General features: G+C 54.3%; 5 protein-coding genes across 5 annotated transcripts in view; 3 read left to right on the top strand and 2 right to left on the bottom strand.

Annotated features, from left to right (window-relative positions):
- Positions 1-1,580, bottom strand: part of PTSG_06494 (uncharacterized protein) — a 2,804-nt gene extending 1,224 nt beyond the window's left edge. The window contains exons 1-3 of the mRNA XM_004991818.1: positions 842-1,580; positions 512-582; positions 237-358 (exon numbers count right to left, since the gene is read on the bottom strand). Coding sequence (XP_004991875.1) covers positions 237-358; positions 512-582; positions 842-1,522 — 874 coding nt within the window. The 5' untranslated portion in view covers positions 1,523-1,580. The remainder of the gene's footprint in view (positions 1-236; positions 359-511; positions 583-841) is intronic.
- Positions 1,581-1,929: 349 nt separating this feature from the next.
- PTSG_06495 (uncharacterized protein) lies at positions 1,930-4,468 on the top strand (the record flags this gene model as incomplete). Its single annotated transcript, XM_004991819.1, has 9 exons — positions 1,930-2,041; positions 2,292-2,427; positions 2,601-2,682; positions 2,865-2,937; positions 3,118-3,214; positions 3,428-3,505; positions 3,687-3,740; positions 3,917-4,050; positions 4,248-4,468. 9 exons carry the CDS (start codon positions 1,930-1,932, stop codon positions 4,466-4,468), a joined length of 987 nt encoding a protein of 328 aa, XP_004991876.1.
- Positions 4,469-4,519: 51 nt separating this feature from the next.
- PTSG_06496 (uncharacterized protein) lies at positions 4,520-8,918 on the top strand. Its single transcript, XM_004991820.1, has 14 exons — positions 4,520-4,631; positions 4,770-4,900; positions 5,133-5,334; positions 5,586-5,676; positions 5,839-5,941; positions 6,206-6,266; positions 6,495-6,554; positions 6,706-6,797; positions 6,935-6,998; positions 7,182-7,310; positions 7,641-7,753; positions 7,907-7,973; positions 8,201-8,279; positions 8,508-8,918. Exons 1-14 carry the CDS (start codon positions 4,593-4,595, stop codon positions 8,657-8,659), a joined length of 1,383 nt encoding a protein of 460 aa, XP_004991877.1. The 5' UTR covers positions 4,520-4,592; the 3' UTR covers positions 8,660-8,918.
- Positions 8,736-10,474, bottom strand: PTSG_06497 (uncharacterized protein). The gene is made up of 5 exons (XM_004991821.1): positions 10,356-10,474; positions 10,038-10,083; positions 9,652-9,844; positions 9,308-9,394; positions 8,736-9,140 (listed from the first exon to the last, which is right to left on the bottom strand). The coding sequence occupies exons 1-5, from the start codon at positions 10,420-10,422 to the stop codon at positions 9,090-9,092; spliced, it is 444 nt and encodes a 147-aa protein (XP_004991878.1). The 5' UTR covers positions 10,423-10,474; the 3' UTR covers positions 8,736-9,089.
- Positions 10,475-10,522: 48 nt separating this feature from the next.
- Positions 10,523-14,916, top strand: part of PTSG_06498 (methionyl-tRNA synthetase) — a 5,439-nt gene continuing 1,045 nt past the window's right edge. Inside the window, exons 1-13 of the mRNA XM_004991822.1 lie at positions 10,523-10,710; positions 10,870-10,949; positions 11,071-11,146; positions 11,278-11,326; positions 11,559-11,692; positions 12,139-12,217; positions 12,455-12,522; positions 12,731-12,985; positions 13,271-13,393; positions 13,831-13,956; positions 14,145-14,244; positions 14,456-14,583; positions 14,739-14,786. Coding sequence (XP_004991879.1) covers positions 10,651-10,710; positions 10,870-10,949; positions 11,071-11,146; positions 11,278-11,326; positions 11,559-11,692; positions 12,139-12,217; positions 12,455-12,522; positions 12,731-12,985; positions 13,271-13,393; positions 13,831-13,956; positions 14,145-14,244; positions 14,456-14,583; positions 14,739-14,786 — 1,326 coding nt within the window. The 5' untranslated portion in view covers positions 10,523-10,650. The remainder of the gene's footprint in view (positions 10,711-10,869; positions 10,950-11,070; positions 11,147-11,277; positions 11,327-11,558; positions 11,693-12,138; positions 12,218-12,454; positions 12,523-12,730; positions 12,986-13,270; positions 13,394-13,830; positions 13,957-14,144; positions 14,245-14,455; positions 14,584-14,738; positions 14,787-14,916) is intronic.

The raw sequence follows: 14,916 nt of genomic DNA on the forward strand, positions 1-14,916 counted from the left end.
GTGAGTGAGTGAGGGTGAGTGAGTGAGTGAGTGAGTGAGTGAGTGAGTGTGTGTGTGTGTGTGAGTGAGTGAGTGCGTGCGTGCGTGAGTGAGTGAGTGAGTGAGTGTGTGTGTGTGTGTGTGTGTGTGTGAGCGAGGGAGCGAGTTAGTTACAATCACAAGCAGCAAGCGTACACCTCCCCCCCCTCGTCCCAGTACATTCAACAACATCGCCCCTCTCCTCCAACAAAACGCACATGCGTCGACGTTCGCCATGGCCTTCTGCAGCTCTGGGCGCACGTGCAGGCCGTAGTCGATGGGCGCAGATGTATCTGGCGCGGGAAACGAAAACGTGGCCGGTGTCTGCGGCTGCTTCACGCTGTGGGGTGTTTGTATGTGTGTGTGTGTTGTGTGTTGATGATACATAAAGCGGCTTCCGAAACGAGACATGCAGGAAAGCTGAAACACATACACACACGTGCACACACGTGCACACACACACACACACACGTGTACACACACATGTACACACCTGGCACGGAGCTTGTCGCCGGTTGTGTCCACGGCCATCCATGCACGGCATGCACTGTACAGCGACGTGTCCTGTTCCACACAACCGCAGTCGGTTGTCCCAGGACCAACACGAGGCACGTGATTGAGCCAAACAAGCTGGCATTGCTGTTGCAGTTCCCATACAAAGCAGGGCACTCACAAACACATACAAACACGCACACACAAGTGAACATACAAATACACCCACACAAACACAAACACAAACACAAGTGAACATACAAACACACACACAAACACACAAACTCTCAAACACACTCTCAAGCACACCCACCCACAGATCACAATTTACCTTGTCAATGGCGAGGAGGTTGATGTCACGCTCAAAGATGGTCATCACGTGCGCGCCCTTGACCCCTTTGCTTTTGCCACGACGTGCCTGGTGTGTGGACGGCGACTGCTGGCCAGACTTTGACGATCGGCTGCGCCGGGATCGCGTCGGTGTGGCCAGTACGGACGCTGCTGTCGACGCTGCGGAGGACGATGAAGGCGTCGCTGCTGTTGCCCCTGTTGACATGGCAGGTGTAGCTGGCACGGATGCATCTTGGATGTTGGTCATTTGGCTTTGGATGTACTCTGCAGCTGTCGGCGTCGACAGTGCGGCGGTGGTCGTTGGTGGTGGTTGTTGCGGGTGGGTTGCCTGCGGGGTGCGTTTTGCACGCTTCCTCGCGTTCTGCGGTGACGGTGATGGCGACGCCTTTGCAGAATCGGCTCTGCTCGACGGTGCGGTGGCTGCTTTCCTCGTTGGTGTGCGTCTTCTACCACTGCGTGCTGTGTGATGCGCCGTCGCTCCCGTCGTCGCCGCCGCTGCTGCTGTTGCAGTGTCATTGTTCTCGTTGCTGCTGGCGCTTGCACGGTCTCCTCCTTGTTGCTGATCGTCGGGTGTGGACGATCTTGTGGCCCGTCCCGGTGACTCTGATAGCATCACCAGCTTCTTTGCCAGCTCCCGTGGATCCTCCTCATGCGTGCCCATGGTTGTTGTTCGTTGTGGTTTGTGGTGGTTGGTGTGCGCGGTTTGCGTCTTCTGGTGGTGACTGGTTTTTGTTTTTACCAACGCGCGCCGCGGAATGCCAAGTGGTAAAGTTGGAATTGCCCACAAAGACGGTTACAAGCCAAAAAGAGGAAGGAAGGACAGTTGCATTTTGCCACACACAGCTTGCTCGCTCGCTTGCTCGCTCACCCATCTCCTCATGCCCCTGGGCCGCTCAAGCCGCATTGATTGATTGTCAGCCAGCCATCCAGCTTGCTTGTCTCCGCTGCGCCAGCTACGCCGACTCTGTGTCCCCCCTGTGTTTCCCTCTTCTTCTCCCCCTTGTCTCCCCCATCTCCTTCTTCACGCACTAGCCCTCCCTCCTCTTCCAGCCTTCTTGCAACACAACAATGCCGCCGAAAAGGATCCCGCTGTCGTGCGTGGGCCACACGCGCCCCGTGCTGCAGCTCGCATACAGCGGCATGACACCGGACGGCATCTTCCTCGTCTCCGCCAGCAAAGGTGTGCTTGCAGGCAGGCAACGAACTAACTCCCTGGGTTGTGTGGGGTTGCGAGTCTTGATTGTTGGAGCTGCTGCTCTCCTTCCCTCAACCCCGCGAATCTGTTGACATGTGGGGCTTTTTTGCTTGTTGTCGTCGTCTGCCGTGCCTGAGATCCACCGACTCGTTTCACGGTCACTGTCACCCACTTAACAGCATTACATGACCACACAATCCCTGGCGGTTCACTGCTTTGCTTGTGTTGTTGGCAGACGGCAAGCCCATGCTGAGGAACGGGCAGACTGGCGATTGGATCGGCACCTTCGAGGACCACGATGGCGCTGTGTGGGGCGTTGACATTGATGTCATGGGACAGCGCGTCATGACCGGATCCGCCGACTTTTCTGCGTGCGTCCTGAGAACCAACAAGCAAATCCAAATCACATCCCGCCACCCACCAAACAGCCCTCGCGTGCATTCATGCCCTGCAATGGCATGCCCATGACTGCATGCAAGCAGGGTTAACATCCTGCTTGCCGCTTCATCTCACGTCTTTTTGTTCACAACACGACACGCAACAGGAAGCTGTTTGACGCCACGCGTGGTCAAGTCATCCAAACTCTGCAGCACCCACACATCGTCAAGGCCGTCTCCCTCTCTCCGGTAACCGTCCTGCTGTGACTGTGATCGGGCTGTGTTTGTTTTTTCGGTGCAACCTTGTGCTGAAGTGTCGGTGCCTTGAATGTCTTGCATTTTTTTTCCTTTGCGACGGTGGTTGAAACTGCTCTTGACTCTTCGGGTTCTTCGCTTTCTTCCCGTTGCTTGCTTGCATGCACATGATGCAGGATGTCAACTTGGTGGCGACAGCATGTGGAGACAAGAAGGTTCGCCTCTTTGACCTTCGCGCAAACCAAGACGGTGAGCATATTTGTTTTTGTGCTTTGTGGTTGTGCAGTGCGGGCTCTTGCGTTGCGGCCGTAACGGTCCTGCATCTTGTCACTATGAATGCCGCAATCCATAACTCTCAGCCACCCGCGCTCACACCGCCCCCGCCCTATACTCACTGTTGCCTTGTTGCGTGCTCGTCGTTTGGTGCAGGCCACGTTATTTCAACACACGACCAAGTGATCAACCGCGTGCTGTTCACGGCTGACGGAAACCACATCCTGAGCGGCGGCGAAGATGGCATCATCAGGTGAAGCAAGCAAGCAAGCATAATTCGAGTTTCAGATGTGGTGTGTGTGTGTATGTCTGTCAGTGTATGTTGGAGCGGTGCTCGTGGGAACATCGAGGGTCAGTTAGGCATGTGTGTAGACTTGTGGGGGTGGTTTGATTTTGCTGTAAGCTTGGAAGTTCGCTCACAGCACTTCTTCCATCTGCCGACCTCGTGCCACACTGTGACTTGCAGAACATATGACCGCACCAACAGTGCGGAGATGAACACAATGATTGGGGATCCAATTAAGGACTTGTGCCGCAAAGCAGAGTAAGGCCTGCTTGCCGAAAAGCGTTGACAGCAACATCAACATTGTCTGCCCTGTCAAACGACTGAACGACATATCTGTATTGCTGTCTTGCTGTATTGCCATGTTGGTTTACTCCTTTGATCGTTGTCTCAACTCAACCCTCTCGCACGCACATTGTCCTGTCCCTCTTCACACCTGCAGCGGGCGTATTCTCGCCAGCTGCTCCTCCAGCATCAAGCGCCTCGACATCACAGGGTGAGCATGTGGGCGTGGAGCATGGAGCGCGGTGCGTTTCAGTGCACAAGGGTGCTCTTAATTCGAAACATCACCAACACGATAGAGGCTTGCTGTTGTGCTGTTCACACCTCACACACACACACACACACGCACGCACACACACACACACACACACGCGCGCGCGAACGTGGCAGCACGAGCGTTGAGCACACAGTACAGGTACCGACACCCGTTTACACAGCAGCTGCGCATCATGCCGAGGATATGCTCGTGTGGGGCGGAGAAGACCAGCTTGTCCATGTCTGCACTGAAGACGGCGCGGTGCAAGGTGAGCTTGTCGCGGTGCGTGCGTGCGTGCGTGTGTGTGTGTGTGCTTGTGTGTGTGTGTGTGTCTGTGTGTGTGCTTGTGTGGGGAACGCAGTGCGATCCCGGGCTTGCTGTCTTTTCCAATGTGCCTCTGCTTCTCTTCCTTGCATATTCGTTTCGCTCAGATACACACACACAACACATTCACATCACATTCAGACGAGTTGAACAAGCATTTTGGGGCGGTGCATTGCGTGCGGTTTTCACCCGACGGGCAGTCGTTTTCGTCGTGTTCGGAGGATGGCACACTTCTTCTGTGGCAGGTGCATCCTGGCGAGGAGTATGGTCTCTGGCGTGCACAGACAGACGACGACGACAGCAGCGCCACCACCACAGGCACACCCGCGCCACCACCAAACCACACTGTCGCCACCCAGTGACACTGCAAGTTGTGACGTTTGTCGAATGATGCACATAAATTTCCACCCATTGCGGAAGAAGAGACAGGAGAGAGGAGAAGAGCCGCGAAAACACACACACACACACACGACACACACGCACAGGATGTCATCGAGGAAGCTGCTGGAGAGCGTCTCAAGAGAGGTGTGTGTGTGTGTGTGTGCGTACACGCGTGTTGAGTTGTCGAGAAGCGTCGTTTGTGTGTGACAAGTTGTTGTTGTTGTTGCCCTTGTCTCATCATCATGGGCATGTACCACGTGTCACGTGTGTGTGCACGTGCAGGCGCTGATCAAGCGGTGCCTTGATCTGGAACAAGCGCTTCTCCGTAACAAGCTGACGCTGCCGCCGATTGCCAACGTTGCCCGCAAGTCTGGCAAGAAGTCCAAACCCCAGAAGCCATTTGACTTTTCCAGGTGAGACATTGCTCTTGCGTTGGAGAAGAGAGGACGCGCATTTCACGTGACCTGATGATACTTTCACACACACGAAACCTTGCGTCTCTCTCACACTCACTCACTCACTCACACACGAAACCTTGCGTCTCTCTCACTCACCCACCCACTCACTCACTCACTCACTCACTCACTCACTCACTCACTCACTCAAACGTATATACTCTCGCACATCCACATACCGACTGTGCAGGTACAGCAAAAGGAAGATTGCGCTTAAAGTTGCCTACCTCGGCGAGAAGTACCATGGGCTTGCAATCCAAATCTCCGCACCCGACACGATTGAGGCCCACCTCTTTGAAGCGCTCGAGAAGTCAAAGCTGGTTGAGGACATCAAGACTGCCGACTACTCCAGATGCGGCCGCACAGACAAGGGCGTCAGCGCATACTGCCAGGTCTGCACCTTTGTGCGTGTGAATGTGTACGTGCGTGTGTGCGAGTGTGCGAGTGTGTGTGCTTTGTGTGTGTATGTGTGTGTGTGTGTATGTGTGTGTGTGTGTGCGTGTGTGTGTGAATGTGCACGTGCGTGTGCGTGCGTGAGCGAGCGAGTTTTACAAGTGTGCAGAAAGACACCTCTGTGGGGTGCCTTAAGGGTTGGCCTTTTCTGCTTGCGAATCCTTATCACTGCATTAACGGTGCGTGATAGGTGGTGTCTCTGGTTGTTCGGAGCAACCTGAACGAGTGCCGCGGCTTCATCTCAAAGCCATCAGTTGAGCCAGCAAAGAAGAAGGCAAAAGGTAGGCGGTGTGGTGGGAGTGTGTGCATGCATGTGTGGACGTGTGAATGCATGTGCGCATGTGGGAATGAATGTGCTTGTGTGAAGCACGCGTGCTTGCTAAGAATGAGTGCCTACGTCAAACCAACATCTCCCTGTTATCGTCTCTCGTTGTGCCTGCAAGCAACGGTTGACGAGCTCGATTACACGAAGATCCTTAACGGGCTCCTCCCGCCCGAAATCCGCGTCGTCGACTGGGGCGCCGTCGACACAGACTTTAGCGCAAGGTGGCACGATGAGGGGCATTGGTCATTGGGAGTGGTCGCGGGGAGAGCACGTGTTGCATGTTACAGATTGTGTGTGTGTGTGTGTGTGTGTGTGTGTGTGTGTGTGTGTGTGTGTGTGTGTGTGTGTGTGAGCATTCCCGACTGGTTTTGTGTTCGTCACCACGGCAATCACTCAGCTGTTGTTGAGCACGCCACCAAGGTAACCATCATCTCACAGCGACGCACCCTCGTTCCATCTCTCCTCTCATCCATCTACCCGGGCAGGTTCAGCTGCAACGCCCGCCACTACAAATACTTTTTCCATCGGGCCAACATGGACACGGCGGTGAGCGCATGACATGTGCGATGCATGCTTCTTTTCATGCCACTCATGCGTCTGTCTGTTGCGCACATGTGCGTGTGTATGTGTGTGTCTGCGCGCGTGCGTGCATGCGTGCATGCATGTGTGTGTGTGTATAGCCTTACTTCCCTTTGTTCTCACAAGACAACGATCACACCACCGCCACCGCTACCACCACCGCTGCTGCTGCTGCTGCTGCTGCCCGGTGCACAGGCGATGCAGGCCGCCTGCGATCATCTCGTCGGCGAACACGACTTTCGCAACTTCTGCAAGGTGTGCATGTGTATGTTTGTGTGCATGTGCATGTGTGTGTGCGTGCGTGTGCGTGCGTGCGTGCGTGCGTGCGTGCGTGCGTGTGAGGCACTGTACCGCTGTTTGACACGGAGAGCATTCATTTCACGCCACACTGCACTCTGCACGTCAGGCCGATGTGGCTGGCGGCGTGACGAATTTCGTGCGGACGATCAAAGAGGCGCGCGTGTGTCCAGCGGAGATTGGCGACGCATCCGTGCACAGGTGACGATAATGATGATGATGGTGATGATGACGACGACGATGATGATGATGATGATGGTGATGATGGTGATGGTCACCGTGCTCGTTCTGCAGCTCATGGTGTACACGTGCGTGCGTGTGTGCGACAATATGTTCAGCTCCGACGGCGACTTTGATCTGTGGGAATTCAACATCATCGGCCATGCCTTCCTCTGGCACCAGGTCGGTTGGCGGAGGACCAAACTCACTCTTCGCATGCCTGTGTGTAACGTGGAATAGCTCTGGTCTTACTCAGTAATTACATCCCCTCACACACACACACACATACACACACACACACACACACACACACACACACACACACACACACACACACACACACGCACACCCTACCTCTGTGCGCAGGTTCGGTGCATGATGGCGGTGTTGTTTATGGTTGGACGCGGCGATGAGCAGCCCGGGATGGTCAGACACCTCCTCAACATCGACGAGTGCACACACAAACCCCAATACGTGATGGCCAGCGAGCTCCCGGTATGGGTCACGAAGAGGCAGAGATTGGGTGGGGGGGGGGAAGAAGTTTGATGGTTGTTGTGCGTGCGTGCGTGTGTTGTGGTGTGTGTGTTGTGGTGTGTTGTGGTGTGTTGTGGTGTGTGTGTGTGTGTGTGTGTGTGTGTGTGTGTGTGTGTGTGTGTGTGTGTGTGTGTGTGTGTGTGTGTGCGTGCGTATGTGTGCGTATGTGTGCGTATGTGTGTGTGTGTGTGCGTGTAAGTGTGGATGTATATGTGTTTTTTTTTTGTTTTGTCGCATGCTGACCTGATTCCGGCACAATCACCACCGCCACCACCACCACGTGCATTGCAGCTGGTGTTGTACGATTGCAAGTTTGATGGCATCGACTGGAGCGGCAACGACGAGCAGCACGCCGCGCGCATACACACGCACTGGCGCTCCCTCTGGCAGACAAACTCAATCAGGTGTGTGTGTGTGTGTGTACGTATGTGTGTACGCATGTGTGCGTGCCATGATGGGTTAGCGCGTACAGCGTCACATTGTGTATTGTGGTTGCATTCAACGTCCCATGCTGCATGGCAGTAGTTCTGTGCTCACACCACCACTGGCACCAACAGGAATGCGCTGCTTCGCTGCTTCATGACGGCTTTTGGGCACACCGGTGTCCGCCAATACGAGGGCAAGGTACAGTGATAGTGCAACGAGCACAAAGGCAGTGCATGCGGCCTTGATGATGCCGTGTTTGGTTGTTCGGACGTGCCGGGAGCGGTGTCATGCAACGTCCAGACTCACCATTGCTGTCATCATCTCCACCACTAACCATCATCTGCACCACTACCACCATCACCACCGCCACCATGACCATCACGACCACCATGACGATCACGACCACAACAACCACGATTCAACAGGCGTTCTCGGAATGTGCGGATGAGGTGCAGTGGCCAGCGGATCCAAAGCACCGGCCCCTCATGCAGCGCCAGCGCGAAGGTCAGATGCCGCCCAGGGGGGGGGGGAGTTGTGTGCAGATGCACAGACAGAGGTAGAGGCAGAGACAGAGACAGAGACAGAGGCAGAGACAGACACACACACAGACAGACAGACAGAGAGACAGACAGACAGACAGACAGACAGACAGACAGACACACACACAGACACACACACACACATCAGCATTACGTCTCACCTCCCCTTGTCCGCACTGCACATTCCCCGCAGAATCGATTGCCGAGCGAATGGCGAAAGTTGAAGCGAAAAAGCAAAAGGAGGAGGAAGAACAGGGCACGGCTGCCGATGCTGCCGATGACGATGATGGTGATGATGATGGTGATGGTGATGGCGATCATGGTGCAGCTGATAAGACTGCATGAGACCCGGACCAGCTCTCGCCCCCCCCTCTCCTCTCTCTGATACATGTGCACACATGCACAAGCATCTGCTCCTGACTCTGTGATCAGATGTATGTACTTGGTCACACACGCGCACAATTAATGCTGGTGACAGGCATGACAACGACGACGACAATGGTGATGACGACGATGATGGTGGTGGTGATGGCGGTGGTGACGGTGATAGGGTGCAGGCAGCTTAGAGTCGTGTGGTTGCAAGTAACGATAAAGCAAAACCCCCTTTGGTCAAGGAAATCATTCTGCATGACACTTGTGCGTGCGTGCATACTTGTGCGTTGCGTTTGTGTGTGTGTGTGTGCATGAGTGTGTGCATGAGTGTGTGCGTGTGTGCGTGGGTTGGAAATGGGAGAGGGATAATTGATGGATGATGGGTGAGATGTGACTGTGCTGGTTACTTCTTGGCCGCTTCTTGGGTCTGTTGACTCCCAAGGTTTGCTTGCTCCTGTTGGTGACAAAGCGTTCACGATACGGGATGTGAGCAACTTGAGTCATCAACAAGTTGGCGCCCGTTACAGCAACTACACGCGAAGATATCATCCCCTTTGCTTCATCTTACAATGCCACCACACGCATGCACGCATGCACGCACCCCCCCCCCAACACACGCACCTTTTGCTTCCAGAATTCGCTCATGAAGCGGGTGAGTTCTGTTGTCTCCTTTGGTCTGTGCAGCACCGTCGGCGGCTTCTTCATGTCCTGGCACAACACAACACATGCACAGTGAGGATGGGGCACGTTCTGCACGCAGAGAGGCAGAGAGACAGAGAGACAGGCAGGCAGACACACGCACACGCACACGCACACACTCACACACACACAGACAATACATACACGCACTCACATGCACATGATCTCTGCACCTGCAAGTACGAAACGACAAGCAACTGCAAACACCAAGCTGACTGTATTGTATGTGCAAGCCCATTCATCGCACTCCGCCTGGCAACACTTACATCGTCCTCAATGTCCCAACCATATTCTTGTGAGCTGGTCATGGGCATGGAGTATTTTTGCTTCGGCGTCTGCTTGCCCTTCTGCAAGGTTGTGAGCAGCGACGATTGTGTTTGCTCGGAGAACTCTGCTGGCACTGTCCTGTTGGGCTTATCTGCAAGGCACAGCGGCTTCCCGTGTGGGTTGACTGTGTAGCTGAGGGTTACAAGTCGCACAGTGTGAGAGGCGTGTAAGTGAGAGACGGGTGTGTATGTGTGTGTGTGTGAGGCGCGCGCGCGCGCGCGCGTGTGTGTGTGGTATCTTGATGATGTGGTGTCTCCCTTGCAAATCAAAAACGCAGACGCATGACAACATTGCAACGCACACACACACACATCACATCACATACTTTGTGAAGAGTTTCTGGTTACGGTGCTCCTTCTTGATGGTCTCAACTGTCAGCAGCGCATCACAAATGAGGAGAGGGGGGTGAGGGAGAGTGCATGGATGAGAATTGATTGGGATGAGAGTGGTGATGAGAGAGAGAGTGTGTGTGTGTCTCGCCAAGCGCCGGCAAGCAGCATCTTTCTCCAACACAGACAGACAGACAGGCAGACAGATGGACAAGCACACATACATACATACAGACACATGGACACACACATACACACACACACACACACATACACACACACACACACACAGACAGACAGACAGACACACATACCCATGATGGCGTTCTGGTGCACCACGTTGGGAGGCGGCTTGCTGCTGGCTTGTCCCTTGTCACCCATGATGCTGTTGTGCTGCGCTGTCTTGTTTTGTTGTTGAGGGCCTTCGTTTCCAATCCTATAAATGGGACACATGGCCTTTTAAAAGCACGTACTATTTCTTCACACACACGCACACACACCGCACACGATTAGAGCAGCAGGTGTCATTCCCCCCAATGCTGTTGTTGTTGATTACAGCAACCCCCTGAACTCCTCCTTCCATCATCTCTTCATCGTCTCAACGCGACAATGTCAGCGCCAAAGCAACCCATCCTGCCCATCAAGGGCAAGCGCAACATCCTCATCACGGTGGGTATGCTGGTGGTGATGGTGGTGTGTGTGTGGTGTCATGTGGAAGGTGCGGCAAAGCCTTCCTTGTCTGTGGGGTAACTTGCGCACGTGTGTGATGATGCTCGCTGTCCTCACTCAACTTTGATTGGTCTTGGTCGCCTCTTGCTGATTACACAGTCGGCGCTGCCGTATGTGAACAACGTGCCTCATCTCGGCAACATCATCGGCTGTGTCCTCTCTGCCGACGTGTTCGCCAGGTGTGTGCTTGCGTGGTGTTGTGGTTGTGAGAGTGGGGATGTGGGTGCATCGTGCGAACCGTGCCGCCTCCAAGACCATTGGCTCATGTCTCACCACGCACGTCTCACCACATTCTTGCAGGTTCTGCCGCCTTCGCGATTACAACACCCTCTTCATCTGCGGCACGGACGAGTACGGCACCGCCACGGAGACCAAGGTGTGGTTGCTGCCACTTGATTGTTCATGCACATGTTTTTGGTGCGCGCACACGACGATACAAGCACCTGCTTTTGCGTCGACCTCACCCTCACGTGATTTTACGTCTTACGTGCTGCTTTACGTGCACAGGCCATCGCCGAGGGCCTGGAGCCAAAGCAGATTTGCGACAAGTACCACGGTATGCGCATCATTCATCGTTTTAGCGCACATGCTCCACTTTCGTTTCCCTTCGTTTCCCTTCGTTTCCCTTCGTTTCCCTTTGTTTCTATTCCACCCCGCCCTCTCCACACCATCGTACCACCGCCACGACTGCAAACGCAAATATCGCCACCATGCCAACACTCATGCCTCTGTCCCACTTTCCGCATAACCCCACCACTGTTTGCATCACCACCTCCACCCTGGTGTAGCCATCCACAAGGAGGTGTACGACTGGTTCAACATCTCGTTTGACTACTTTGGCCGCACGTCCACGGAGAAGCAGACAGAGGTCACCCAGGAGATTTTCTGGGCGTGCCACAAGAACGGCTTCATCACCCAGAAGGTACCGCACATGACCACCTTGTGTGCTCGTTTGCGTGCGTGCGTGTGCGTGCGTGTGCGTGCGTGTGCGTGCGTGTGCGTGAGTGAGTGAGTGAGTGTGTGTGTGAGTGTGTGTGTGAGTGTGTGTGTGAGTGTGTGTGTGTGTGTGAGTGAGTGAGTGAGTGAGTGAGTGAGTGAGTGAGTGAGTGAGTGAGTGAGTGAGTGAGTGAGTGAGTGAGTGAGTGAGTGAGTGAGTGAGTGAGTGAGTGAGTGAGTGAGTATGTGTGTGTGAACTCTTTTGTGCGTGTGTGGGTGTGTGCATTTTTTGTTTTGTGTGTGCGTGTGTGTGAACTCTTTTGTGCGTGTGTGGGTGTGTGCATGGATATGCGTTCTGAGTGCACGATTGTGTGCGTGGGTGCCATGTATCCTCCTCCCCCCACTCACCATCCTCCGCCTTGTCAACCACAGGATGAGGAGCAGTGGTACTGCGAGAGCTGCGATAGCTTCCTTGCCGACCGCTTCGTCGAGGGAACATGCCCCGACTGCGGTGAGTCACACACGTGCACACGATACGGAGTGGGTGATCCAGCACGCCAACTGCATGTCATTTGCGCGCACACTTGTAGTTTCATGCGAGTGTACAAGTGTGTGTGTGTGTGTGTTTGCGCGCGTGTGTGTTTGTGTGTGAGCGTGTGTGTGTTGGCATATGTGTGTGTATTTTGTGCGTTGGAGGGCCCACAGTATGGTTCACACCAACATCTACGCCCCTCTCTTGGCTGTTCAGGATACACGGACGCGCGAGGTGACCAGTGCGACGAGTGCGGGCACCCGCTCCACGCACACCAGCTCAAGGTACTGCATGCGTGTGTGTATCGTCTCTCTGTGTTGCACACCTCTCCTTTGTTGGTGTTATCCATCTTCTCATCTCTCCTCGACACTCTCCTCCCCTTCTCACCATTCTTACCACCACCACCACCACCATTCTTACCACCACCACCACCACCACCACCACCACTGTCATCATGACGACCATCGCCGCCCTGCTCATTATCACCGTCAGGATCCACGGTGCAAGTACCGCAAGGACTGCGGCAAGACGCCACAGCTGCGCACATCCACCCACCTCTACCTCTGCCTCGACAAGCTGCAGCCAGAGATGCAGGCATACTTTGCCCAGGCCGTCGAAAAGGGGGTGTGGTCGGCCAACGCACAGGACATTACGCAATCGTGGTTTGACCGGGGACTGGAGCCGCGCGCCATCACCCGCGACCTCAAGTGGGGGACGCCGGTTCCACTCGAAGGGTTCACAGACAAGGTTGGGCGGCACATAGGGGAGAGGTGGAAAGGCCAAGGGGGGGGGGAAGAAGAGGAGGGGTAGTTGCGGGTGTGTGGTGATTTGTGTGCGTGTGTGTGCGTGTGCGTGTGCGTGCGTGTGTGCGTATGTGCGTATGTGTGCGTGTGTGCGTGTGTGTGTGTGTGTGCGTGCGTGTGTGCGTGTGTAGCATGTGCAGATGCGGGCTGTTGCAGTGTATTTTGATTGTTATGTCGCCTTGCCTCACCTGCTCCCTCTCCAATGTGCGTGCGTGTGTGCTTTGCGCAGGTGTTCTATGTGTGGTTTGACGCGACGATTGGGTACATCTCCATCACCGCCAACTACACGGACGAGTGGCAGCAGTGGTGGCGCAACCCGGACGACGTCCAGCTTTACCAGTTCATGGCAAAGGTGCGCACATGTGATGGGGGTGGCGTTGTTGTTGTTGTTGTTGTTGTTTAAGTTGTTGTTGTTGTTTAAGTTGTTGTTGTTTAAGTTGTTGTTGTTGTTTAAGTTGTTGTTTAAGTTGTTGTTGTTGTTTAAGTTTTTGTTTAAGTTGTTTAAGTTGTTGTTGTTGTTGTTGTTGTTGTTGTTGTTGTTGTTGTTGTTGTTGTTGTTGTTGTTGTTGTTGTTGTTGTTGTTGTTGTTGTTGTTGTTGTTGTTGTTGTTGTTGTTGTTGTTGTTGTTGTTGTTGTTGTTGTTGTTGTTGTTGTTGTTGTTTGTGGCGATTTTGTTGTGTATGACCTGGCTGCCGTTACAAGGAAGCTGCCTCATCCCCATCAACACCACTATGAATGCTCATCCACCCCCGTCTGGTTGCTCGTCATCATCTCGCTTTGTTGCACCAGGACAATGTGCTTTTCCACTCGATCATCTTCCCATCGTCGCTGATTGGCACGCGGGAGACGTGGACCAAGGTGAACCACCTCAGCGCCACAGAGTACCTCAACTACGAGGACCGCCAGTTCTCAAAGGTCCGTCCAGATAGACAGACACACACACAGACGGACAGACAGACAAACACAGACACACAGACACACACGCACAGACACACACAAACACAGACAGACAGACAGACACACACACACACACACACAGCATCTCATCTTCTTTCTCATCCTCATCCCTACTCCCATCCCCACATTGCATGTCCTGTCACCAGAGCCGTGGGGTGGGCGTGTTTGGCAACAATGCGCAGGAGAGCGGCATCCCGGCCGATGTCTACCGCTTCTATCTCCTCTACATTCGACCGGAGACCGCAGGTGCCCATCGCTGCTGATGACTGTGCCTGACCCTCCTTGCATTGGTCACACATGCCAAACACTGCTTGTTGTGTGCGTGTGTACGTTTGTGTGTGGATTGGAGCTCCGTCGCCGCTCTCGTGTTGCCACAGCTCCATTCACCTCCATGCCCTACACATATCCCCGAACGCCTGCCTTGCCTGTCATCGCTGCACCATCTCTGCACTGCCAGACACGCACTTCGACTGGGCGGATCTGATTGCAAAGCACAACAACGAGCTGCTGAACAACCTGGGTAACTTTGTCCACCGCGCCCTCACCTTCAGCGCAAAGTTCTTCGACTCAAAGATGACCCAAGTGGTGCGTGTGTTGAAGGGAGTGATGAAAGGAGTGATGAAGGGAGTGACGATGTGTCAACGTGTTCTCCGTCTCTTTCTGTGCGCGTCTGTTGTTGTTTGTCATTGTGTGCGCGTTGAAGCGGCTTCATTCATGTGTTAGTTGCCGCTGTTTACCAGGTTCTCACGGACGAGGACAAGGAGTCCATCGCCGCCATCAACGAGGAGGTGAACACGCATGTCCAAGCTACACTGCGCCAGACAGACAGACACACACACACACACACACACACGCAGACAGACAGACAGACAGACAGACAGACACACACACACACGCAGACAGACAGACAGACACACA

Source organism: Salpingoeca rosetta (genome assembly GCF_000188695.1).
Source record: "Salpingoeca rosetta unplaced genomic scaffold supercont1.18, whole genome shotgun sequence".
Classification (NCBI taxonomy): domain Eukaryota; class Choanoflagellata; order Craspedida; family Salpingoecidae; genus Salpingoeca; species Salpingoeca rosetta.

What these genes read in the sequence shown, in the direction of transcription:
- PTSG_06496 (XM_004991820.1), top strand. Translation starts at nt 4,593, where the DNA reads ATGTCATCGAGGAAGCTGCTGGAGAGCGTCTCAAGAGAG. An exon ending in ACTTTCGCAACTTCTGCAAG is followed by an intron (nt 6,555 to 6,705) that starts GTGTGCATGTGT and finishes TCTGCACGTCAG; the next exon opens with GCCGATGTGGCTGGCGGCGT. An exon ending in TCCGCCAATACGAGGGCAAG is followed by an intron (nt 7,974 to 8,200) that starts GTACAGTGATAG and finishes ACGATTCAACAG; the next exon opens with GCGTTCTCGGAATGTGCGGA.
- PTSG_06497 (XM_004991821.1), bottom strand. Translation starts at nt 10,422, where the DNA reads ATGGGTGACAAGGGACAAGCCAGCAGCAAGCCGCCTCCCAACGTGGTG. An exon ending in GCACCAGAACGCCATCATGG is followed by an intron (nt 10,084 to 10,355) that starts GTATGTGTGTCT and finishes CGCTGCTGACAG; the next exon opens with TTGAGACCATCAAGAAGGAG. An exon ending in AACCAGAAACTCTTCACAAA is followed by an intron (nt 9,845 to 10,037) that starts GTATGTGATGTG and finishes TGTAACCCTCAG; the next exon opens with CTACACAGTCAACCCACACG.